Source organism: Apodemus sylvaticus, chromosome 18, assembly GCF_947179515.1.
Source record: "Apodemus sylvaticus chromosome 18, mApoSyl1.1, whole genome shotgun sequence".
NCBI classification, from domain to species: Eukaryota; Metazoa; Chordata; class Mammalia; order Rodentia; family Muridae; genus Apodemus; species Apodemus sylvaticus.
Window position 1 is genome coordinate 69,517,457 of NC_067489.1, and position 24,630 is coordinate 69,542,086.

The 24,630-nt window shown below is 50.6% G+C and overlaps 2 protein-coding genes across 2 annotated transcripts; one reads left to right on the top strand and one right to left on the bottom strand.

Annotated features, from left to right (window-relative positions):
* Positions 1 to 110: 110 nt before the first annotated feature.
* Positions 111 to 3,682, bottom strand: Fam32a (family with sequence similarity 32 member A). Its single transcript, XM_052162435.1, has 4 exons — positions 3,552 to 3,682; positions 3,332 to 3,473; positions 1,188 to 1,241; positions 111 to 938 (listed from the first exon to the last, which is right to left on the bottom strand). The coding sequence occupies exons 1-4, from the start codon at positions 3,623 to 3,625 to the stop codon at positions 870 to 872; spliced, it is 339 nt and encodes a 112-aa protein (XP_052018395.1). The 5' UTR covers positions 3,626 to 3,682; the 3' UTR covers positions 111 to 869.
* A 5,631-nt stretch (positions 3,683 to 9,313) lies between these two features.
* Cib3 (calcium and integrin binding family member 3) lies at positions 9,314 to 17,315 on the top strand. The gene is made up of 5 exons (XM_052162145.1): positions 9,314 to 9,364; positions 11,185 to 11,538; positions 14,004 to 14,151; positions 15,732 to 15,927; positions 17,231 to 17,315. Exons 1-5 carry the CDS (start codon positions 9,314 to 9,316, stop codon positions 17,250 to 17,252), a joined length of 771 nt encoding a protein of 256 aa, XP_052018105.1. The 3' UTR covers positions 17,253 to 17,315.
* The last annotated feature ends 7,315 nt before the right edge of the window (positions 17,316 to 24,630 follow it).

Here is a 24,630-nt window from a genome sequence, read left to right on the forward strand (position 1 = left end):
CCCACACTGAACTGATTCTGCACTGTGCATTCTTGTCTCTTCAGGGACACGGGCAGAATGGAAAGGTGGCCCTGTGATGGACAGCTGAGTCAGACAACATTCACACGCCATGACTGGTATTCACTTTATTCCGTACATGTCAGCTCTACCAATTTGTCATTCTTTCAGTATCCATGGCAACAGAGACTGCATCTCTCAACAGTGTGCAGAAACTCTTCAAGTGGTCCACCTAGACCCTCCGATGCCACAGCTCTGCAGTATCTGCACCACTAAAGCATGGCTGCTGGCACTTTCACGCCTGGCATTTGGTGTCCTTAGACCAAGAATGCCAACTGGGTTCATACCTCATGCCACTATGCTTAGAAACCCAGGTGTCATCACCAAGAACTGAGCTTAGAGCATTGGCCACAGCAGCCCACTGGGTGGACTGTGGGATGGGCTACATGCTGGAGACCTGTGTCCTGTGCCCCGCCCTTGCTTCAGGTGGTGTTGCAGATGCAATCTGCTGTCCAGGTGGCCCCAAATACAGCCACACAATGGGAACTTCTATGGCGGTCCACAGGCAGGAGCTTCCTGTCCTGGCATTGTGGTGTAAGTGAAGACAGATGCCGTAGTGGGGGTGGGAAGGCGACCATCCTTCCATGGCCTTCACCCAGAAATGACCTCAGCATGTCAATCCACATGTTGCTCTCCAAACAGGAAAGGGAAGTACCCCAAAACCAAACCCCAGTGAAGGGACAGCCTGTCTTTAATCAAGTTTCAGAAAGCCTGGCCTCAGCAGACGCACCAGCCAGGTGTAAAACATTCTGGAAACCACAGAGGGACAAAACACAGCCAGCCTGGCCTTCTCCTTCTGCACCAGGGGCAGGTTATTTGGTCCAGCTGACTTTGGGAATGTCATAGTGCTCGGTGAGTGTGTCCAGGTGTCTGTTGAAGTCCTGTGAAGACAGACCACATCAGTGAGAACCAGATGGGCACCATCCCCACCCACACTCAGCCCATATCACATACTCCACCACAGGTCTCCCAGCACCCCAAACAAGCCATGCCCGAGGGTGGCCTCCCACGGTCCAAGTGGGCGGTCTGGGCTTTAGCTACTCCTCACTGCAGCTACTCCCCACGGCAGCTACTCCTCACGGCAGCTACTCCCCACGCACAGCGCAGTCTGCCAACAGGTGCAGACTCACCTCCACTCTCTGTTTGTGGGTTTTCGACGCCTTCTTCAGGATTCTTTCCATTTGCTGGCGAGGGAAGAGACCAGGGTGAGTCCCCATGGCTGACACAACCCAGGCTGGAGCTGCTCAGATGGGGGTTGGGAGCCATAGCCCACTGGTGTCCAAAGAAGCTGCCCTATTTGGGAGGGACCCTGCTTAGTCTTCCTACAACCCCAGTATTCCTCATGCGTAGATCCTGCCAAAGGCTGGGAATCAGCTTTGAGCTGCTGGGGCCACAGTGAAAACCTGGAGGGAAATCATGGCCCACACAGGCAGACTCCTCTCTGGAGAGAGACGTGGGGGGGAGGGGAGACAGACCCCGAATGAACGCTCAGTGCTCTAGCTTTCCCTCTGTTGCTATGACAAGATACCCAGGCTGTTCTGGTACTTGGGAGGAGGGCTGCTATTTCAGGCTACAGTCCATAAAGAGGGAAAGTGAAGACAGAGACTTGAGGGCAGACAGACATGGAAGTGAGCATGCCTCGCGCTCAGTTTCCCGCTGCTCTTACACAGTTCAAAACCTAAACCCTGGGGGCTAACGATGTCCGGCTCAGTTCAGAGCCAGCACCAAACAGTGGCTCACAATTTCCTGTAACAACACCCTTCCACACCTACTACACCCTATGGGAATGTCACAGTGCTCGGTGAGTGTGTCCAGGTGTCTGCTGAAGTCCTGTGGAAGACAGGCCACACCAGTGAACCGGGTCAGCTGTATCCCCCTCTCTACCTGGCCCATCTCACATACCCCACCACAGGTCTCATAGCACCCCACAGGAGCTGGAGGAAGCACCATGCCTAAAGGTGTGCTCCAACAGTCTGAACTGCACTGCCCTCTGCCCCCTCTGACAGCGCAGCACAAGCACCCTCACAAACAGAAATAAAGTTTCCAAAGTCTTCTACCCAGGGCTACAGAGATGGCTCAGTGGTTAAGAGCACTAACTGGAAAAAAACAAAAAAAACAAAAAACTAGCCGGGCACTGGTGGTGCACGCCTGTAATCCCAGCACTCTGGGAGGCAGAGGCAGGCGGATTTCTGAGTTCGAGGCCAGCCTGGTCTACAGAGTGAGTTCCAGGACAGCCAGGGCTACACAGAGAAACCCTGTCTGGGGGGGGGGGGGGGGAACAAATCAAAAAGAAAAAGAAAAAGAAAAGAAGGGCACTGACTGCTCTTCCAAGAGGTCCTGAGTTCTAAACCCACATGGTGGCTCACAACCATCTGTAATGAGGCCTGGGACCCTCTTCTGGCTTGCAGGCATACATGCAGGCATACATGCAGGCAGAACACTGCACACATACAATAAAGTCTTCCACTCAGGGACCAGGGCTGCCAACAGCAGGACGGGGTGGCAGATCCTACGGGATTCTAGCTTGTGTCAGGTTGTCAATTAGGGCGCCCAGGAGGGCCACAAGATCATAGCCAGTCAGCCTGTGTTGTTATTCCATTGCAGAGGCAAAAAACAAACAAACAAACAACAACAACAAAAAAGGCTCCGCTGAACTACAGGCTAGACCAGACCAGTGTTACTGGCTGGGCGGCAGCAAGGTGACCAGAACCTGCAGTTTACCACACATTCCAGAAACCCTGTGGGAGTTCGGATACAGAATTGATGTCGTTTGTTAGATGGAGATGGTTGGGGCCTGCCTGGGTTTGATCAGCACAGGGTTATCACACTGCAACACTGCACCCCAGAAGCTCAAGTCTACAGAGATGATGTCAGGACAACCAAGTCTACACCAAGAAACCCGTCTCGAAATGAAGTAAATAAACAAAAAACTAAAATATCCAGCATGGCCTTGTGGGCCACGCCTGGCATCCCAGGAGCTAGGAAGCTGGGGCAGGAGTTCGGGGCCAACTGCAGCCTACATAGAGACTTCCGGGAAAGCCTGGGCTCCGTCCAGGACACACACACCACCTCCAAATACAAAAGCCACATCTGATGCGAGTTGTCATGGAAACAGACTCTGTGCCCTGTATTAACCCAAAATACTGCCCAAAGCCGATGGCACCGGTGCCATCCCCGGGCACAGGAGGCAGGGCCACCCCCGCTCCCGAGGGCGGGGAGGCGCCTGCGCTCCGCCGGTGCCGGGGCCGGGGCCGGGCTGTCCTGCCCGCCTCACCCGCTTCTCCTGCATCTTTTCGAAGGCCGCCTGCGCCGGCGTGCGCTTGTCCAGGCAGCGCCTCTTCTCCTCCTCGCTCTTCTTGCTCGTCCCCATGGCCTCCAGCATCTTGGCCTTGTCTTTGTCTTTCTTCTTCTTCTTCCTGGGGGAGAGGGGGCCGGTAAGAGAGGCTGGGGCCGGGGTCGGCCTGAGGACGGACCCGCGGGCTCCCGGGCCTCACCGCTTCGTCACGCCGAGCTCCGCCACGCCTTTCAGCTTCAGGGGGCCCTTCTGCACCTGCTCGTAGGCCTCCATCGCGCTCCCAAGCCGCGCTCCGGGAACTGCGCCGCACTTCCTGTTTGCAGACAGCACTTCCGGCCGAAGCCCGCCCCTCTCCCTTCTGATTGGTCAGCTAAGACGCACGCGTCTTCCGGGTAAGGGCACCTTCGGGTCTGGGGCACCTTCCTGTCTCCGGCACCGTGGCAACGCTCCAACAACAGCCCGCCTAAAGCCACGCTTTGTATTTGGGCATTCATTTCTCCCTTCATGGGCATCCACTTTTGCTTTGTAGCATTATTTACTAAATGTCTTTTATCCAATGTAGAAAATTACATTTACCCAGCGCTCCAGAGACCGAGGCAGGAGGATCTCCGGATTCGAGGCCAACGTCTTTTGCATAGTGACTTAAGGACAGCCAGGACTAAAGACTGTGTCTCAAAATAAATAAATAAAAAGAAAGAGTAAATGTTAAAAATTGCATTAAAAGTTATTTACCTGTTTACATGTATGTGAGTGTGTCTGCACACATGTCAGAGCACACGTGGACCCCTGGCAGGACTCAGGTCTCTCGCTGCGGGTTCCTGGGACGTGGTTATATTTGTAGACAACGAGCCTTTACTTCCTGAGTCATCTTAAGAGTCACAATTATTTTTCTGTGGGTTTGAGGGCAGAAGTGTCATGCTAGGTGAGTCTGATTAATCAGGAATTTGCTATGTAGACTGCTCTGGCCGCCAGCTTGCCACAATCCTGCCTCAGCATGCAGAAAAGTAGGACTGCGGGTGTGTGCCACCGCCCCAGGTTGTCTATGTGTCTTGTAGAAGACAGACTTGCAATGCAGCAGATGATTAAACTGTTTTTGTTTGTTTAATTGATTTGAGACAGGGTCTTACTTTGTAGCCTGTCCTTGAACTCCCCGGTAGGCCACAAAGTCATGAATTCAGGGATATCCACCTGCCTCTGCCTCCCAAGGGCTGAGATTAAAGATGTGTGCCACCACGCCCAACATCGTTACTTCCCCAGTACAGGGATGGCAGATGTGCTGGGATTTTTTGTTTTCTATATCATTTGTGGAGAGTGGAAAGGTTATGTTTGGGCTGGAGAGATGGCTCAGTGGTTAAGAACAGTGACTGCTCTTCTAAAGGTCCTGAGTTCAAATCCCAGCAACCACATGGTGGCTCACAACCATCTGTAATGGGATCTGATGCCCTCTTCTGGAGTATCTGAAGTCAGTTACAGTGTACTTACATATAATAATAAATAAATCTTTTTTAAAAAGTTACATTTATTTGTGTGCTGTGTAGACCAAGCAGAGGTCAGAGCACAGCTGCAGGAGCTGGTTTGCTCCTTCCACTGTGTCCAGGAAATCGGGCGCCCTACGGGTGCTTTGTGATAGACCCACCCTCCTTACTCAGCCCAGGCTGACCTGAAAATTGTGTCTCTTCTGCCTCAGACGCCCTCCGTGGGTGGCGCCTCCTCGTCCTTTCTCAAGCGCTTGAGCAGATGCCGCTTCCGCCACAGGCCACGGTTCAGGCAGCGCCTCTGGCGGGCGCTGCACAGCTGCAGCACAGCTGCATCAGCTCAGAGGACTGTGGAGCAGTTGGGTCTACGCCACGGCAGGTGAACTTGTGGAAGGTCTGCTGCTGCTTCTTCTGCTCCACTTAAGCCATCTTGGCGGCTGCTCAGATAAGGAAGAGTTGGCAGCTTCTGCGCAGTTATCGCGAGCTCTTTAACGGCATCTTGAATTAAATAAAACCCAAGTGCTGTGCACACCTGTAAGGGACTTTTTTTCTAAGTAAATCATTTAAAGTGGGAAGATCCAATTTTAATCCAGAGCATTTGAGGAGGAAAATCAACTTTTAATTTGGGCCACACCTTTTCCTGGCAGCTGATTAAAAGGACATGGAAGAAGAGAGTTTACTCTCTTTGCCTGCCTGCCCTAGCTTTTGATAGTGCATCCACACAGTCACTGACATGAGAGCTTCTTTGGGATTCCAGCATATACTGAAGACCAGCCAAGACACTTAGCACTGTGGAGTAAATAACTCTCAGATTGTCGGGCTAGCTGGACCACAGCTGGGAGCCCCCTAGCTTTCCTGACTAATACAGTATGTGTGTAACAGACCTGCAGAACCGTGTTGGAAGCACCATTCTGACCTTAGAACCCAGCACAGAGGGACCAACGCCTGCCAAATGGGAGCAAAGACCTAATCCATCGAAACTCTAGCCCACAGTTCTAGGATCCAGGAAAGTTCCTAAATGTACTAACCTTGCCTTTTCACTGTGGGTTTGCATCTTGATATTCTTGCCAACTAAAGTGTCTCAACCAAGATGTGATTTGTGTTCATTAAATACAAAGAACTGCGAACCTTGGGGCTTCATGACATGGGAAGTTCACCATGCAACCTCTAGCCAACAATAAAGGCTTTCTCTCTGGCTTTAAGACTCTCTCTCTCTCTCTCTCTCTCTCTCTCTCTCTCTCTCTCTCTGTGTGTGTGTGTGTGTGTGTGTGTGTGTGTGTGTGTGTTCTGTGGCTTTATATAAAACATATATGTCTTGTATGTGAGTACTTTGCTTGCATGTAAGTAAGTGCACCATGTGTCTGCCTGATACCCAGGGAGGCCAGAAGAGGGGTTAGATGCCCTGGAACTGGAGTTACAAATTCTTGTGAGGTGCCATGTTAGTTCTGGGAATTGAATCCAGGTCCTGCCTGAGTGATCTTTCTAACCCCGTAGTGTGTGTGTGTGTGTCTTCATAAGTATTCCATGCTGCGTATTTTGTTACAGTGCATGAAACTAACTAAAACACTGTGGAATGAGGCCGAAGAGATGGCTCAGCAGTTAGGAGCACTGACTGTTCTTCCAGAGGATTGAGGTTCAATTTCCAGCACCCACATTGTGGCTCACACTTGTCCGTAATGTTGACACCTTCACACAGACAAAATGCAGGCAAAGCACCAATGGCTAATACCAAGCCAAGCCAAGCCAAGCCAAGCCAAGCCAAACCAAACCAAACCAACCAAACACACAAACCCACCAAGTTCTTATACATCCCTGGCTGTCCTTGGAAGCCCCGTGAGCACAAGGCTGGCCTTGAACTCATAGAAAGCTGCCAGTCCTGCCCCCTGAGCTCTGGGATTAAAGGCATGTGCCGCCCTACTACCCACTCCCTTTCTTGCTTCTTTTATTTTTCTTTGAGACAGCATTTCTCTATATAGCCAGTTACAAGCAGTTGTGAGCAATTATGTGGGTGCTGGGAACAGAGTAGACCAGGCTGGCCTCGAACTCAGAAAACCACCTGCCTCTGCCTCCCAAGCACTGGGATTAAGGGTATGCACCACCACTGCCAGGCTCCTTTCTTGTTTCTTGTTTCTTGTTTCTTGTTTCTTGATGTTACAAAATTGTTACTCTGCAGCCTAGGCTGGCCAGAAACCTACAATGGTCCTGCCTTCATCTCCCAACATTGACAGGCATGTGCCACCTGGTTCATCTTCCTTACCAAGGGGGCCTTGCACTGCGGAGGAAACAGAATCCATCTACAGGACAGAGGCAGCAGCACCTGACTTTCCAAGTTACACCTGCAGGGGGCAGCAGGCCACTGCTTGATGCCAGGCAGTGGGCCCCAGAGAGCAGGAGATGAACTCGTGCACACTGCCTGAGAGCCGCCAGCATCTGGGCCCCTCACGTTAACAAAGACGTGTCTGAGGCTGTATGGCTAGGTAAGCAAAGGCTCGTGACTCTAAGTCTGATGACCTGGGCTCTGTCCTGGGGAGCCACAGGTATAAAGAGAGAAGCAGCCACTAAGAGTTGACCTCTGCTATAAGAAAGCAAGCTCTAGGGCTGGAGAAATATGGCTCAGTGGTTAAGAGCACTGGCTGTTCTTCCCGAGGTCCTGAGTTCAAATCCCAGCAACCACATGGTGGCTCACAACCATCTGTAATGAAATCTGATGCCCTCTTCTGTGGTATCTGAAGACATATATAAAATAAATAAAAGAAAAAAATAAAATAAAAAAAAGAAAAGAAAGCAAGCTCAAGAGCACAGCAGGGTGAGGGACACTTGGCTCTCCTGCGGAGCGTGTGGCTGGGCTCCCAGCCCCCACACGGTGGCGCTCGCCCCGGCATCGTGTCCCCTGTCCACACCTGGTTTCTGCCCTGAGCTTTTGCCCTCGCTTCCCAGCATGGTGACTGGAAGCTGTAAGATGAAATAAACGTTTTCCTTCCCAAGTTATTTTTGGACATGCTACTTACCACAGTTTTAGAAACCAAACTCACACACACATACTCACACATGCACACACAAATTAATAGATAAATGAAGAAAAAGAAAGAAAGAAAGAAAGAAAGAAAGAAAGAAAGAAAGAAAGAAAGAAAGAAAGAAAGAAGTCTGAGGCGTCCAGGCAGCTTGGCCTCAGAGGTGAGTGTGAGCCCTTTTAGAGATCTTTCCCCCCATACCTGTGAAGCTGTGTGTTCCTGAGGCAGTGTCTGGAATCTCTGAGCTTCTGGTTCCTTCTTTATAAACTACAGATGCTGAGAAGGTGACAGCAGCCGTGACTGGTGCTCTGAGTGGATTTATTCAGATTGGTCTTTTTCAAAGTCACAGATACTCCTTAATGAGAACAACCTCATTGCTCAGATAGGGAAACTGAGGCACAAAATCTTATCCCGCCTCTGCTTAGTGATGCACGGTTGGGTCTGCCAGTGTCCTCGTTAGAGTAGGGACCCAGCCATGACCGGGAAAGAGCCAAAGGGAAAGAATACAGAAGGAGAGGAGAGGAGAAGAGAGGAGGGGAGGGGAGGGGAGGGGAGGGGAGAGGAGAGGAGAGAAAGAGAGGAGAGGAGAGGAGAGGAGAGAAGAAGAGGAGGGGAGAGGAGAGGAGAGGAGAGAAGGAGAGGAGAGGAGAAAAGGAGAGGAGAGGAGAGGAGAGGAGAGGAGAAAAGGAGAGGAGAGGAGAAGAGAGGAGAAAAGAAGAGGAGAGGAGGGGAGAGGAGAGGGGAGGAGAGGGGAGGAGAGGAGAGGAGAGAAGGAGAGGAGAGGAGAAAAGAAGAGGAGAGGAGAGGAGAAAAGAAGAGGAGAGGAGGGGAGAGGAGAGGAGGAAAGAAGAGGAGAGGAGAGGAGAGGAGAGAAGAAGAGGAGAGGAGAGGATAGAGAGGAGAGGAGAGGAGAGAAGAAGAGGAGAGGAGAGGAGAGGAGAGGAGAGGAGAGGAGAGGAGAGGAGAGGAGAGAAGAAGAGGAGAGGAGAGGAGACACGGTGAGGGAAGCAAGCCCAGGAATCCGTAGCCTTCTGCTTCAGTCACAGTAATACACTGCCACATCCAATATGTCTGTCACCCTCAGACTGATCCTATAAATGGTAAAGTAATTTCCATTTCAGAAGCAACGTTCAGAGAGGTCAGACAATTACCCAAGGCTACACAGCTAGCAGACAGGGAAGCTAGGATGTGAACTGGGCTGTGTGCATGGCCTGCACTTGAAGGTGTCCCAGACAGAATGGCTTCTCTGTGACCTCCCACAGACCTCTTCCACGCCTGTGGACACATTCAAAAGGTTGCCCAGGCAGAGAGCCAGGTAACCTGAGCTTCACCAAGCTCGGGGTAAGTGACTGGATGGGTGGGCAGGTGACAGCCAGGGCAGGAACATCTATCTGCTCAGACATTATGTGCAGGGGTGTCCTTGAGGAGCCACCTGTAATTTCAGGCCCAGTGGATTCAAGGCTGAAGTCTGTGGCATGGGCAACAAGCAGACTGTGTTTAGTCACGAGCAACTGGAGGAGTACCAGGTGGGTGTGCGTGGTGTGTCCTGGCAGCCGCAAGCTGGTCTGGGTTATGGGCAGCCCGGAGTCTCCTTAGAGCCCTTTTGTGGCACCAGGCTGTCTGTGTGGGTTTGGAGTGTCTAGAGGGACACATGGAGAGATGCCCCAGAAGCAGACCTGGGTTAAACTGGTTTCTTTCCCCCACAGGACTGTACTTTCTTCACGAGGAAGGAGATCATGAGGTCAGTGGGGAATGAAGGGAGGTGACATCCCAAAACAACTTTCTAGTTACTGCTGGGCCTTTGTGCAATCTTTTTGTTATTGTTCTGTTTGCTTGAGAAGGAGCCCAGGCTAGCCTCAAAATTATCTCTGTCTCTTGGGTGCTGGGATCACAGGTGTATGTCACTGTAGCTGGCTGCAATTAAAAAATTATTATTGTGGGGGAGGGACATGACTTGTGAGTGTACAAATGTGTGTGCATGTGCCATGGTGCATGTGTAGCGGTTAGATGAGAATTTATAGAGTTGATTTTTTTTCTGCCCCCTTTAAATGGGTTCTGGTCCAGCTTTCCAGTTTCTCTTTCTACCACGTGGGCCTTAGGGGTCAAACCCAGGTCATCAGGCAAGTCTTTTGGGTCATTTGCTATTTTGGGTCCTCTTGATTTTCTGTTTCTCTCTCTTCCTTTCTTACTTGCGTTCTTCCTTCCTTTCTTATCCTGAGAGACAGGGTTTCTCTGTGTAGCCCTGGCTGTCCTGGAACTCTCTCTGTAGACCAGGCTGACCTTGAACACAAGGCCACACAGCTAGCAGTCAGGGAAATCCACCTGCCTCTGCCTCGCAAGTGCTGGGATTACAAGCCTGGACCACCATGCTCAGTGTCTTTGCAGTGTGGAGGGAGCGGAGGTACAGCACCATCAAGTTTAGGGCTTTGATGTGGGCGCTGCCTCAAGGTCAGTGGACGGAGGCGGAGACTCTTGGCTGGGATGTCACACTCTATCACACGGGCTGAGTGTTTGTACTGAGGAACTTGTCCTTTTACCCCAGGGCATCAGGGAGCCACAGAAGGTACCGGAGCCTTGGAGAGGCACCCTGGCCCTTTGAGGTTGGGAGTCCACTGTGGAGCTGAGCTCCAGCCCTGAGCTGTGAGATTGTGCCTGACAATTGGCAGTCCCTAGTGACTGCAGGTTTCTGGCTTGAGCCCAGCAGGATAGACACAGGTGAACCTCCCATGTCGCCCTTCTGCCTGTTGGGCCATTGTGAAACCCAAGTCGGCTGTGGTTCAGCTGTGGGGCATCAGGGCGAGCCCCTCTTGTGTGGGTACAGGGCATCCATTATTGATGGGTACATTTCTCACCCATCAGCCCATTGTCTGTGAGGACAACTGGCAGGTAGGTCCCTTTGGCCATCATGATCAGATTACTGGTGGGGAAACTGAGGCTTGGGCAGGGAGGCCTTGAGTTCCCAGGGCAGAGAGACAGAGTCCTGATGAGTGGCATTCTGACTGACCCAGGCTTCCAGATTGTTAACAGAGTGACCAAGGTTGGGAGGAGAGAGGAACTCACTGGATGGCACAAAGAGAGACAAACTCTGTGGGTCCTCAAGATGGCTCAACAAAGATGCTTGTTGCCAAGCCTGAAGATCGACTCCTAGGACCCGGATAGTAGAAGAGAGCCACTTCCTTACATTGTCCTTTGACCTTGATACCTGTGCTGCATGTCACCACAGATCCAGGTCCCTCAAACACCGCTGTGGAGCGATCGGCCATTAGCACCTCGTCCCTCTAACTCCATCTTCTTGGTGAACTTCCACTCCTACTTCTGAGCTCAACACCAATGCCTCCTCCTCCAGGAAGCTCTTCCTTCCTACCTTGTTCCTGCTTTCCCCGCTCCGCAGCGGCCTTGTCTGTGGGGAGGGAGACAGGGGGACCTATTTCTGGCTCTGTGCACTCAAGATTCAGACTCATGCCTGAGGCTCCTGGGGCCCCAGCGTCCTTCCTTGTGGAGTGAGTCCTGTTACTACACAAGAAAAGAATCAAATCCCTTCCGCCTCTTGGCTACCAGCCTTTCCCGCTTTCTCTCTCCCCATATCAGACTGTTCTATCGATACCAGGACCTGGCCCCTCAGTTGGTGCCTCTGGACTATACCACCAGTCCCAAGGTGAAGGTGCCCTACGAGCTGATTGGCAGCATGCCAGAGCTGAAGGTAATCCTGGGCTGTGGGTAAAGAGCAAAAACAGACTGAAAATGTCTCTATTGCATCCTATGTGGCCACGGGTACCCCCATTTTACAGAAGAGAAAACTGAGGCTCTGAGAGACACACACAAGAAGGATGACAAGGTTAAAGGTGGTCGTGGGCTGGGGCGTGGTGGGACTCAGACCTCTTGTAGAGGCAAGCAAATCTATGTGAGCCTGAAGCTAGCCTGGGCTATGTGTATGACGTCACAACCCTAGCAGGTCTCCGTACCTACATTGTTGCCATGGAGACGTGGGCCGCAATGAGATACACCAGGCCAAACAGTTCCACGTGGGACTTTATTTAAGATGGGGAAGGGGTAGCGGGTGGGAAGGAAGGAGAGAAAGAGAGAAGAAAAAAGAGAACGGGAAGAAGGCTGCCCGGTTATATACCGGTGGTGATGTAATTACAGGTAACAGTAGACTATGGAATTCTGGGTAAACGGCGGCTGTTGCCTTGGCAACAGACCTATACATTGTCTTAATTGTCTCTTGTATGACGTCACAAGCCTTGCAGGTCTCGGTACCTACACTATGTAGATCAGAAAGACACAGAGTAGAGGCAGCCAAATTTGAGTTCAAAGCCAGCCTGGTCTACAGAGCAAGTTCCAGGAAGGGCTGTCAGGGCTACATAGAGAAACCATGTCTTAAACTCCCCTCCCCACACACACACACACAAAAGTTGTTTGTCACTCTGCCGAGGGTCATGATGCAAGGCTCACATCTAAGTTCCTTACTAAGGTCCTAAGCCTGCCTCCCCAAGGCCACTCACCCATGTGATGATGCGTCTTAACTGATTGCCAGGTCCCATGTCCAACAGAAGTCTCTGATTCAAGGGCCAGGATCCTGGGAGAGACTCTCTGGCCACAGGACAGATCAAGGTGGCATCGCTCCAGATGTGCAGAGCAGAGCCTTGATCTTGGTCTCTGCTTATAGGCTGTGCGGTGGGCATCATGGGGTTCTCGGACAGTGTCTGGTTATCTTGAGTGTGTGGCGTCATTAGGTTCAGGTTATCTGGAGCAGGCCTGAGGGTAATAGAATCCCTGGCTAAACTATCTTTACATGTGTAAAAGATGTTTTACTGTGCTTATTAAAGGAGGAAATGTGTGTGGAAGAAATGGGGAGTGTAAGGGGATGTATGAGTGTGTAGGGTGATGTGTGTGCATGAGTGTAGAATGTGGGGGATGTGTGTATGTATGGGGACAGTGTGGAGGGAACGTGTGTGGGGGGATGGAGGAGGAATGTGTGTTTATGTGTTGGAATGTGGGGGGAAGAATGTTGTGTGTGGGGAATATGGTGTGTGTCAAGAAGGCAGTTCTACATCTGGATCTGCAGGAAGAAAAGACCCTGGGCCTGCCTATTGAAATCGCAAAGCCCTAACCCCTGGGACACACTTCTTCCAAGGCCACACCTTTAATTCTTTTCAAGTAGTGATTCTCCCTGATGATTAAGAAGTCAAATATATGAGCCTATGGGGCAGGGCCATTCTTATTCAAACCACATGTTCCTTACTGGAGCAGAATGAATCCAAGGCAAGTGCATTTCCAAGGCCCACCCCAGGGTGGGTGACAGCTCATGCAGCTGGGGACCTGGAGTGCACTGCAGGCCTGCAGACGGTTCAGTGGTTATAGAGTGACTCCGCTGATGTAAACCTCTTCAGGATGGAGCCTGTTTAAGCAGCCCAGCTTCTCTAAGCGCACCCCTTAGTAGTCCTTAGAGTCCATATGTTCTTGGGGGAAGTCAGGGCTACTGAATCTTGTCAGTTTCAGGGACTTCCCAAGGCTACTTTGACTTGTGTGCTTCTGGTCTTTGTTTTTTTAGAGACAGAGTTTCTCTGTGCAGCCCTGGTTGTGCTAGAACTGGCTTTGTAGACCAGGCTGGCCTCAAATTCACTGAGATCCACTTACCTTTGCGTCCTGAGTGCTGGGACTAAAGCTGTGCATTACCATGAGCTAGCTTATTTTCTATTCTTTAAAAATATATTGCCGGAGCTGGGCAGTGGTGGCGCATGCCTGTAATCCCAGCACTTGGGAGGCAGAGGCAGGCAGATTTCTGAGTTCGAGGCCAGCCTGGTCTACAGAGTGAGCTCCAGGACAGCCAGGGCTACACAGAGAAAATACACACACACACAAAGTAGAAAAGTCAAGGAATAGCCTTGGAAGGCTCACACAGGCATCCTACAGCCTCAGAAAGCATCTGATTGGTTAACTTGAGTAACATGCAGGTCCAGTACAGCCGCTAGATGAATGTCAGCTTCTAATTGGCTTCCTTGGGTCACAAGCATCTTGTAGAACTGGAAACGGGGTGCACAGATGTGAGGAGTACGGTTGCTTGATTTCCTGTCCCGGGTCCCTGGGTTCTGGGGAGGGGCATGGATGGCATCTGTGGGTTCTGGAGGAGCCCGGTAGAGCAGACACATGCCTTCCTGTCCCTAGGATAACCCTTTCCGCCAGAGGATTACGCAGGTCTTCTCTCAAGATGGGGATGGTCACATGACCTTAGAGAACTTCTTGGATATGTTCTCAGTGATGAGTGAGATGGCTCCACGGGACCTGAAGGCCTACTATGCCTTTAAGATTTATGGTACGTGCTGGGCCCCGGGGTGGGAACCAGAAGGAAACCGTAGAACGCTTGCCTCCCCAGGGACTCCAGTACCCACGTGGCCTTGGCCTCCCCCATCCCAGATCTCCTCGCGTACTCTTCCACCAGTGTTGGGCTGGCTCATCCTTCCTCGAATTCATCAAATGCTTCCAGCCGCTTCTGCGCCCTCACTGGGGGATTCTAGGCGGGGTTCCACCCCTGAGTCACGCCCCCAGCCCTTTTCGGAGAGATTCTAGGCGGGGTTCCACCCCTGAGCCACGCCCCCAGCTGGGGTTCCACCCCTGAGCCACGCCCCCAGCCCTTTACGGAGAGATTCTAGGCGGGGTTCCACCCCTGAGCCACGCCCCAGCTGGGTTTCCACCCCTGAGCCACGCCCCCAGCCCTTTACGGAGAGATTCCAGGTGGGGTTCCACCCCTGAGCCACACCCCCAGCCCTTTACGGAGAGATTCTAGGCGGGGTTCCACTCCTGAGCCACGCCCCAGCTGGGGTTCCACCCCTGAGCCACGCCCCCAGCCCTTTACGGAGAGATTCTAGGCGGGGTTCCACTCCTGAGCCACGCCCCATCTGTCTCTGTTCAGGGCACACATAGGTGCTCACTATTTTCTGAATGAGGGCATATGGAATTAGAGCATCTTTCTCAGAGTCTGGCCCACAGTAGGCACTTAATACTCAGGTGAATCAATGAAGAACGATGCCGTAGTACCCACCGCACAGTAGGTGCTCAGTAAATGAACCAATAAAACTCTTCCGGGTCCTGAGAGCTCCCACAGGTGACGGTTCATCTCTTGATTGAGTCACTTGTTGTCCCTGTATGAGCTCCGCTTCATCTGCTGTGGAGGCCATCAGGAGCACACGGGCAGCTCTGGAATGTGGAAACAACCTTTTACAGCGTTTATTTCATCATGTTAAGGGGGAGTAAATGAAAAATCGCAGCCACAGGGTCTGACATACAATAAATACTTGATGAGTCGGAGAATGACTAGGAAGCAGCTATCACAATGCCTGGCACATAGTGTGTACTTAATACTTAAGTGAATGAATGCCAAAGCATTTAACTCCTATGCCACACAGTAGGTACCCAGTAAATATGTGCTGAATGTATGGAAAGGTGAAGAGCAGTTATATGCCTGGCACACTGTGCACGCGCAGTCAGCTGTGAAGGATGGATGGATAACTGTGTAATCCTAATCCCAGTGGCTGGTAAGCAGGAAACAGTCAACAAATGCTTGCTGAGTACAACTGTGAAATGAATTCATGGTGTCTGGCTGACACACACAGTAAACTCTCAATAAACTGAATGACTGAAAAAGCTACCAAAATGCCTTGCACGCAGTAGGCACTCCACAAATGCTAAAGAAAAAAATCAGTAATCACACAATAAGTAAAATAAACAGTTGTCACACTGGGCCAATGGCTCCCAGGGCCCAGGTGCGAAGCTGCAGGGTAATCAGTAGGTGCTCAATAACTGCTACATGAGTTCTGCGTATCCATGTACAGTTCAAAACATGGGGGACAGACATGTCCTTCTGCTGCCTGTTGCCCCCTACTGTTGGCCTCACAGACTTCAACAATGACAACTACATCTGTGCATGGGACCTGGAGCAGACGGTGACCAGGCTGACCCGTGGGGAACTGAGTGCTGAGGAGGTGACCCTGGTCTGTGAGAAGGTTCTGGATGAAGCAGACGGAGACCAAGATGGGCGGCTGTCCCTGGAGGACTTCCAAAATATGATCCTGCGAGCCCCAGACTTCCTCAGGTGAAGGTTCAAACCCAGGGATGAGGAGTCCTGTTGTGCCACAGGAGGCCTCAGGGAACACCCCAGCTTCTCCTGTTTCAGCCCACTCTGGCTGATGACCATAGCTATGAGGCTGTGAGCATCTCGTGTGGACAGAAGCAGTGTTTCCATCAACTGCCACAGGAGTTTTGCTGGGAATGCTCCACACGGCTGTCCTCGGCAGCCTGGGATAGGGTCAGAGGCTCCGCTGCAGGGCTGGGGGTGCAGAGTTAACATCAGAAGACTATGCCTTGGGGCTGCATCCTTCTGTTTGATTTAGTTTTGCTCACATTTACTATGTAGCCCTGGCTGGCCTTGAACTCTCTATGTAGAGCAGGCTGATCTTGAACTCAGAGATCCACCTACTCTGCCTCTGGAGTGCTGGGACTAAAGGCTTGAGCCATCACTTGTCTAGGCACTCCCATTTACCTGATGAATAAATTGAGGCTCAAAGGCAACCAGCTACCAGGTTTTAGTCCTACAGCCAGTCTGGAAAGGAGGTGGGGTGTGATTATTATCCAGGTAGGTGCTTACGATCCCTATGGAGCCGGGCACGGTGGCACATAGACCTGTAGTTGAGACATCCAGGAGTCTGAGGCAAGAGGATTGCTGTGAGTTCCAGGGCTGTATGGGCTACAGGGTCTTCAAAACCTAGAATCAATCAAATCCAGAGCAGGTCTTGTGGTCTGGAGAAGGAGCTGAAGAGCCCTGGCTGCTCTTGGGGTTCTGTTGTCATTACCCCCATGCTGGCTTACAATTGTCCGCAACTCCAGCTCCAGGGGCCCTAGCCACTCTTCTTGGCCTCTGCAGGCTCCTCTACATCACACACACACACACACAAATACGAAAATATTTTATTTTTTTGGTTTTTTGGGGTTTTTGTTTGTTTGTTTGTATTTGGTTTTTTCGAGACAGGGTTTCTCTGTGTAGCCCTGGCTATCCTGGAGCTCACTCTGTAGACCAGGCTGGCCTCGAACTCAGAAATCCGCCTGCCTCTGCCTCCCAAGTGCTAGGATTACAGGTGTGCGCCACCACCGCCCTGCAGAAAAATAGTTTAAAGAACATACTGTGGGAGCCACCTGCAGGATGACCCCAAGGTTGACCCCTGGCCTCACGCCTGGCCCCAACAAGTCCCATGGGGACAGGAAAACTACCGTCTGTGATTTCTGGGGTGTTCACATGCCTGTGGGTCCCTGCTTGCCTCTGAGTGTAGAAAGAGGATGTTGGGGACCTGGTGGGGTGTGATCTGTGAGCTGTCAGTGATACCTTTACTTTCTGCACACAGCACCTTCCACATCCGCATCTGACATGCTCAGAGGACAAGACCTGGCCCTCACGCATCTCTACTCTGCTCTCTGAATAAATAGGAATCAAGCCCGCCTCAGAATCGCTGCCTTTCGCTGTGTGGCCTTTGGTGCAGCTGCACCCACTCCGGTTGCCATCTCAGATTCATACAACAAACCGTCGTCTTCTGCACCTAGAAGTCTAGAGGGGCAAGAACTTCCCAGTTAGCACATGGAGGAAGTCCAAGGCCACACCAAGGCTCCTTTCTAGAGGCCAGCCTGAGCATAGGACTGCTTCATTTTTCACTCACACATCCTTGTCTTGTGAATCCCAGGAGGCCTTTGTTTAGGGCCCCCGCCTGCTGAAAAAGGAGTCATCCCACCCCATGGCTCAGTCACCCAGAATCTTCCCAGACCATGCACCCAGTGATTAAAGGCCCAGGTCCTGGGGCTCGAGAGGTGGCTCAAAGCTATTAACAGCACCTACTGCTGTTACCGAGGACCTTGGGTCGGTTTTTAGTAGTCATATGGTGGTGACTCTCCACTGCCTGAACCTCCCATTCCAGCAGATCTGACGCCCTCTTCTGGTTCCCATGAGCACTGCACCAACACATATACACAAAGTTTTGGCTGGGGCATGGTGGCTTAACCTTTAATCCAGGACTCAGGAGACAGAGGCAGGCAGATCACTGTGAGTTCGAGGCTAGCCTGGTCTACATGGTGAGTTCCAAGAGAGTCAGAGCTGTCTAGAGAGACCCTATCCCAAACAAAACAAAAACAAAACAAAACATAATAAAAATAGGCCCAGCCTGGTGTGGGCACACATTTAATCTTGTAACCCAGGAGGCAGGGGCTATCTTGGCACAGCCAGGAATACATAATGAGACCTTGTCTCAACTGATGATATGATGAACAAAGGCCCCAGGTCCTCCGTGTTCCTGTGTTCCCCTGAGAAGTGACTGCTGTCTTCACCATGTACTAAGTGAGGAAATGCACCCAGAGAAGCCAATGCACATCAAAGATCACACGGTGCTTTAATGTAAGAATCCCTTCGGAGGATGCGTACTGCCAATCCACACCCTGTGTGGGTGCCTTTGTGTGGGGATATGCATGCTTGCTTGTGTGCTCACATGCAGGGGGATGCAGAGGGCAGCTTTGACTGCTGATCCTCAGAGGCTGTTCACTATGGTCCTACTTGTTTTTTTCCTTATGTCATTGGTGGAGAGGGGTTACATGTGTGCCACAGCATGTTTGGAGGTCAGAGGCCAGCTTCTATGTGTGGGCTGCCTGTCTTCTTCCACTGTGGATCCTGGGGCTCGAACTCGTTCTCAGGCTTAGCAGCAAGTACCTTTACCTGAGTCATCTGCCCAGCTCAGATCAGAATCATCTGCCCTGCCCCTCCTCCAGACAGCATTTCTCTGTGTAGCTCTGGCTGTCCTGGAACTCCTTCTATAGACCAGTCTGGCCTTGAACTCACAAAGACCCACATCTGCCTTCCAGGTTATACTGGCTGGTTTTGTGTGTCAACTTGACACAGTCTGGAATTATCACAGAGAAAGGAACTTCAGCTGGGGAAGTGTCTCCATGAGACCCAGCTGTAAGGCATTTTCTCAATTAGTGATCAAGGGGGAGGGCCCCTTGTGGGTGGTACCACCTTTGGGCTGGTGCTCTTGGGTTCTATAAGAGAGCAGGCTGAGCAAGCCAGGGGAAGCAAGCCACTAAGAAACATCCCTCCATGGCCTCTGCATCAGCTCCTGCTTCCTGACCTGCTTGAGTTCCAGTCCTGACTTCCTTTAGTGATGAACTGCAACGTGGAAGTGTAAGCTCAATAAACCCTTTCCTCCCCAACTTGCTTCTTGGTCATGATGTTTGTGCAGGGGAGGAAAGGGTTTATTCTGCTTACACTTTCAGACAGCTGTTCATCACCAAAGGAAGTCAGGACTGGAACTCAAGCAGGTCAGGAAGCAGGAGCTGATGCAGAGGCCATGGAGGGATGTTTCTTACTGGCTTGCTTCTCATGCCTTGCTCAGCCTGCTCTCTTACAGAACCCAAGAACACCAGCCCAGGGATGGTGCCACCCACAAGGGGCCCTCCCCCTTGATCCTAATTGAGAAAATGCCTCACAGTTGGATCTCATGGAGGCACTGCCCCAACTGAAACTCCTTTCTCTGTGGTAACTCCAGCCTGTGTCAAGTTGACACATAAAACCAGCCAGTACAATTGACCCCTTGTCAACTTAACACACAAATACATCACTATTAAGCCTCAACCCTTACTTTCTTATTCATCTCCAAGATCTAAATAACTTTAAAAGTCCCACAGTCTTTACATATTAAAAGTTCAATCGTGCCGGGCAGTAGTGGCACATGCCTTTAATCCCAGCACTTGGGAGGCAGAGGCAGGCAGATTTCTGAGTTCGAGGCCAGCCTGGTCTACAGAGTGAGTTCCAGGACAGCCAAGGCTACACAGAAACCCTGTCTCGAAAAACCTAAAAAGTTCAATCACTTTAAAATGTCCAATATCTTTAAAATTCAAAGTCTTTAAAAAATTCAAAGTCTCTTAACTGTGGGCTCCACTAAAATACTTTCTTCCTTCAAGAGGGAAACAAACATATCAGGACACAGTCACAACCAAAAGCAAAACTCAAATTCCAATGGTTCAATGTCTGGGATCCAACTCATAATCTTCCAGGATCCTCCAAGGGCTTGGGTCACTTCTCCAGCTCTGTCCTTTGTAGCGCACAGCTTGTCTTCTAGGCTCCAGCTGCCTGTACTCCAGTGCTGCTGCTGTTCTTGGTGGTCATCTCATAGTACTGGCATCTCCAAAACACTGCTGTCTTCCACTGTAATTAGACTTCACCAATAGCCTCTCATAGGCTCTCTTCATGGTGACAAGCCTCTGCTCCTATGCATGACCCCTTCAAGTTCTGGGCTATCAATTGCAACTGAGGCTGCACCTTCACCAATGGCCTTCCGTGGCCTCTCACTGTGCCAAGAGCCTCAGCTGCTCTTCATGACCCCTTCATGCCTTCAAAACCAGAACCATCTGGGTGACTCTTACACAGTACCAAGTCCAGTCCCAGCATAAAATACAACTGTGGCTATCTCTGGAACATAGCCTCTGTGTGCTCAGAAAACACTTCCCAGAAGATTTCACCTCAGTGATGCTGGTTTCTTCTTAATCACTGCTAATTTCTTAGCTCCAGCTAACCAGCATCAATAGTCCCAGTAACACAAAGTGGTTCTGGTATCTTGTTACTCACAGCTGATTCTTCAGCCCCAGCTAACCAAAACCACAGAATCTTCACAATCAAAACATGGCCCCTTTCAGAGTCTTTAATCTTCCCTCTAAAATTTCACAAGTCAGGCCTCCATCGTCTGCACTGTTCTTAACATTGTCTTCCAAGCTCCTACAGAACTTTCCACAGAGCTTAACATCCTAATGCCTCTTCTAGCTCAAAGTTCCAACGTCCTTCCACAGTCCTCCCCAAAACATGGTCAGGTTGTCACAGGAATACCCCACTACACTGGTACCAGTTTGTCTTAGTCAGGGTTTCTATTCCTGCACAAACATCATGACCAAGAAGCAAGTTGGGGAGGAAAGGGTTTATTCTGCTTACACTTCCACACAGCTGTTCATCACCAAAGGAAGTCAGGACTGGAACTCAAGCAGGTCAGAAAGCAGGAGCTGATGCAGAGGCCATGGAGGGATGTTTCTTATTGGCTTGCTTCCCCTGGGTTGCTCAGCCTGCTCTCTTATAGAGCCCAAGACTACCAGCCCAGGGATGGTGCCACCCACAAGGGGCCCTCCCCCTTGATCACTAATTGAGAAAATGCCTCACAGCTGGATCTCATGGAGGCACTTCCCCAACTGAAGCTCCTTTCTCTGTGATAACTCCAGCCTGTGTCAAGTTGACACACAAAACCAGCCAGTACACCTGACTAAAGACACAGATGCTGAGATCAAAGGCATGCAGCCACCGGGCTCAAATCATTTTTGATATAGGTCTGGAATCTACTATGTAGGGTAGTGCCCATCCTGGTGTGGCCATGGTGGGGACAGAGTGACAAGGTTCCTGCCCTGGGATAGGGCCCTGATGTGAGCCTCCGTGACTGTTGATGCTGCTGTGGGTGTGAGGTTTGTTTGTGTAAAATGTGCACATTTTCACAGTCCTCCAGGAACTGTCCTCTCTGTTGACATTAATGACTCCATGATAATCAGACAGCGTGGGTCTAGGAGCTGAGGGTGTGTCTATGTCACAAAGAAAGGGTAAACACTGGGACCTTCATGACAGCCTTTAAGGCTATGGAGAAGAACTCCAAATACACGAGTTCAACTTGCTTATTGTTTGTGCTTAATCTGAATACTTTTGCAAAGTTAAGGAAAAAATGTATGCTTGTAGACTCTTAAGAATTGGAGTAAGAGCCGGGCGGTGGTGGCGCACGCCTGTAATCCCAGCACTTTGGGAGGCAGAGGCAGGCGGATTTCTGAGTTCGAGACCAGCCTGGTCTACAGAGTGAGTTCCAGGACAGCCAGGGCTATACAGAGAAACCCTGTCTTGGAAAAAACCAAAAATCAAAAAAAAAAAAAAAAAGAATTGGAGATGATGACTGGGTTGATATGTAAAATGAAAGACTGGAGGCTGGAGCGATGGCTCAGTGGTTAAGTGATGGCTCAGTGGTTAAGAGCACTGACTTCTCTTCCAGAGGTCCTGAGTTCAATTCCCAGCAACCACATGGTGGCTCAAACCATTTGTAATGGGATCAGATGCCCTCTTCTGGTGTGTCTGAAGACAGCTACAGTGAATTCATATAAATTAAAAAAATAATAAGGTCTTACAGGACTTTCGGAGAGTGGGGGGGGGGGGCCTAGAAAAGGGGAAATCACTTGAAATGTAAATAAATTATATCGAATAAAAAAAATTAAAAAAAAATAATAAGGTGGTGGTGGTGGTGGTGCATGCCTGTAATCCCAGCACTTGGGAGGCAGAGGCAGGTGGATTTCTGAGTTCAAAGCCAGCCTGGTCTACAGAGTGCGTTCCAGGACAGCCAGGGCTGTGCAGAGAAACCCTGTCTTGGAAAAAAAAATCCAAAAAAAAAAAAAAAAACCCAAAAAACAAAAAAAAAAATTAATTAAAAAAAGTAATTAAAAAAAAAAAGACTAGAACTCTGTTCTGCAAGAGATGAGTTATGCATAGAATTTTTTAGGATAAAAAGAACTGCTTGGGGGACAGACACAGATGTATGAGCATACATGCACTTGTGAACACACACGCGCACACACACACACACAGGACATGGACAGAAAGATCTCTTAGAATAGCAAGCAGAATATAGACAGAGAAATCTCCAGAGAGAAAGCAGAACATAGAAGAAGACTGGAAAAACGCAATCAAGAGGAACACAGGTTGACCAAACATGGACCCAAACCAGCTTGGGTCCATGGTTTGACTCCCAGACACCCCTTCTCTCAGAACCCCTCTTCAGGCTGAGGCTGGTCCTGGACAGGCTAGCAGGCCAGTAAGCCCCAGGCATCCTCCTGTCTCCACCCCTCCAGCACCGGATTACAGAAGTCAACTGTAATGGTTCTAGGGTGGAACAGGTCTTCATGCTTTACCCATGGAGATTTCTCCCTAGCCCCAAGAGGCTTCTCAGAGGGCCTCAGACGCGCGTCTGTATTCCTCGAGGCTGGTATTGATGCCCTGCTGTGTGCTAAGCCTCTAACCTAACTTTAACTTTTTGGGAGGGAGGGATATCTGACTAGCAGTTACAGGCCCAGCTGGTGGGCGTCCAGTGGACTGAAGGATCTTGACTCTGGTGTTAAACAGCACACAGGGATGAAGAAAGCCTAAGACTCCCCTGGTGTGGGTAGACGCCTGCTCATAGCCTTGGTCAAGCCCCTTCGCCTCAAGAACCTCAGCTTCTTCTTCACTGTATGTTACGGATTTGCTCAGCAGCATTGAAAGGTCTTGTCCAGCTGTCCACGGTGGCATCAGGGTTGGTGCTAGCCTTCTCCATCAAGGAACCCAAACGGCAGGTTTGCATAGGACCCACCACAGCCTCCTGTAGGCTTTAAATGTCTACACAGCTTGGAATAGTGATGCAATGTGGATGCCTTACACACCGGATCACTTAGGGAGCCCAGAGAGGGGCATCACGCATCCAGCACAGATGCATTTCAGTTCTTGAATTATTTAGATGGGTTTCACCGCGTAGCCCTGGGCTCACTATGGCTGGCCGCAAAGCCACAGCGCTCTTCCCGCCTCTGCGTCTGGAGTGCTGGGATTCCTGGTGCTTGTCTCACACGTTTTCCTCATGAGTCAAGCTTTCCTGTAGCCCGGGCTAATCTCACAGTCCAAGTGAGCTGAGGCTGTCCTTGGCTCCTGACCCGCCATGTGTGCCGCCCAAAGCTGGGGTAGACCTCACACTCCCGGCCACAGGTGCGGCCACTGTGCATCCGCTCCCCCTCCCCTTCTGCTCGAGCCTATGACTGTGGGCGGGAACATGTTTGACTGTCCTCATGTCTGTCCAGACCTTGTTGAAGCAAGGTCTGTGTGTCGGTGCTGCTGTGTAAGGCGGCAGCCCCGCCCATCTCCTTACAGCTGCTCTGAGGACGCACCATTGCATCAGCTCTTTGTGGGCTTTGGGAAATTGAACTCAGGTCCTCCCAACCTTTTATTCCCTGAGTTATTTCCCCAACCCACAGATGATGCAAAGCTTCAGAAAAAAAAGTTATTCCTGGAGCAGAGGACAAAACCCAGGACCTCACATTTGCTAGGCTCTATCACTGAGCTATCCCCAATGCCTGGAAAAAATTTTTTTTCTTACATTTTTTAAAAAATTCATTGGAAGCTGGGCGGTGGTGGCGCATGCTTTTAATCCCAGAATTTGTAAGGCAGAGGCAGGCAGATTTCTGAGTTTGAGGAGTGAGTTCCAGGACAGCCAGGGCTACACAGAGAAACCTTGTCTTGAAAAAACCAAATCCAAAAAAAAAAAAAAAGATTCATTGGTTGGGCAGTAGGCAGATTTCTGAGTTTGAGGCCAGCCTGGTCTACAGAGTAAGTTCTGGGACAGTTTCTATATAGTGTCTCAAAAGACAAAAAACAACAAAAAAGATTTATTTATTTTATGTATGTGAGTACACTGTCGCTGTCTTCAGACACACCAGAAAAGGACATTTGATAACATCACAGATGGTTGTGAGCCACCATGTGGTTGCTGGGAATTGAACTTGGGACCTCTGGAAGAGCAGCCAGTCTCCAGCCCCAGGGGGAGTTTGTTTTAAAGCATTTATTGTTGGTGGAGAGTTGTGATGAGTGAAAAGTAGAGGCCGGACTTGGCCACATGGAGAGGAAGGGGGTGGGGGAGGGGCAGGAGGAAGAGCAAGAGAACAAGAGAACAGA

Excerpts from the sequence above, each read along its gene's own strand:
- Fam32a (XM_052162435.1), bottom strand. The coding sequence starts at position 3,625 with ATGGAGGCCTACGAGCAGGTGCAGAAGGGCCCCCTGAAGCTGAAAGGC. Across the intron at positions 3,474-3,551 it reads GAGCTCGGCGTGACGAAGCG|GAAGAAGAAGAAGAAAGACA; the intron begins GTGAGGCCCGGG and ends CCTCTCCCCCAG. Across the intron at positions 1,242-3,331 it reads AAAAGATGCAGGAGAAGCGG|CAAATGGAAAGAATCCTGAA; the intron begins GTGAGGCGGGCA and ends TTCCCTCGCCAG.
- Cib3 (XM_052162145.1), top strand. The coding sequence starts at position 9,314 with ATGGGCAACAAGCAGACTGTGTTTAGTCACGAGCAACTGGAGGAGTAC. Across the intron at positions 9,365-11,184 it reads AGCAACTGGAGGAGTACCAG|GAAGCTCTTCCTTCCTACCT; the intron begins GTGGGTGTGCGT and ends CTCCTCCTCCAG. Across the intron at positions 14,152-15,731 it reads CTATGCCTTTAAGATTTATG|ACTTCAACAATGACAACTAC; the intron begins GTACGTGCTGGG and ends TTGGCCTCACAG.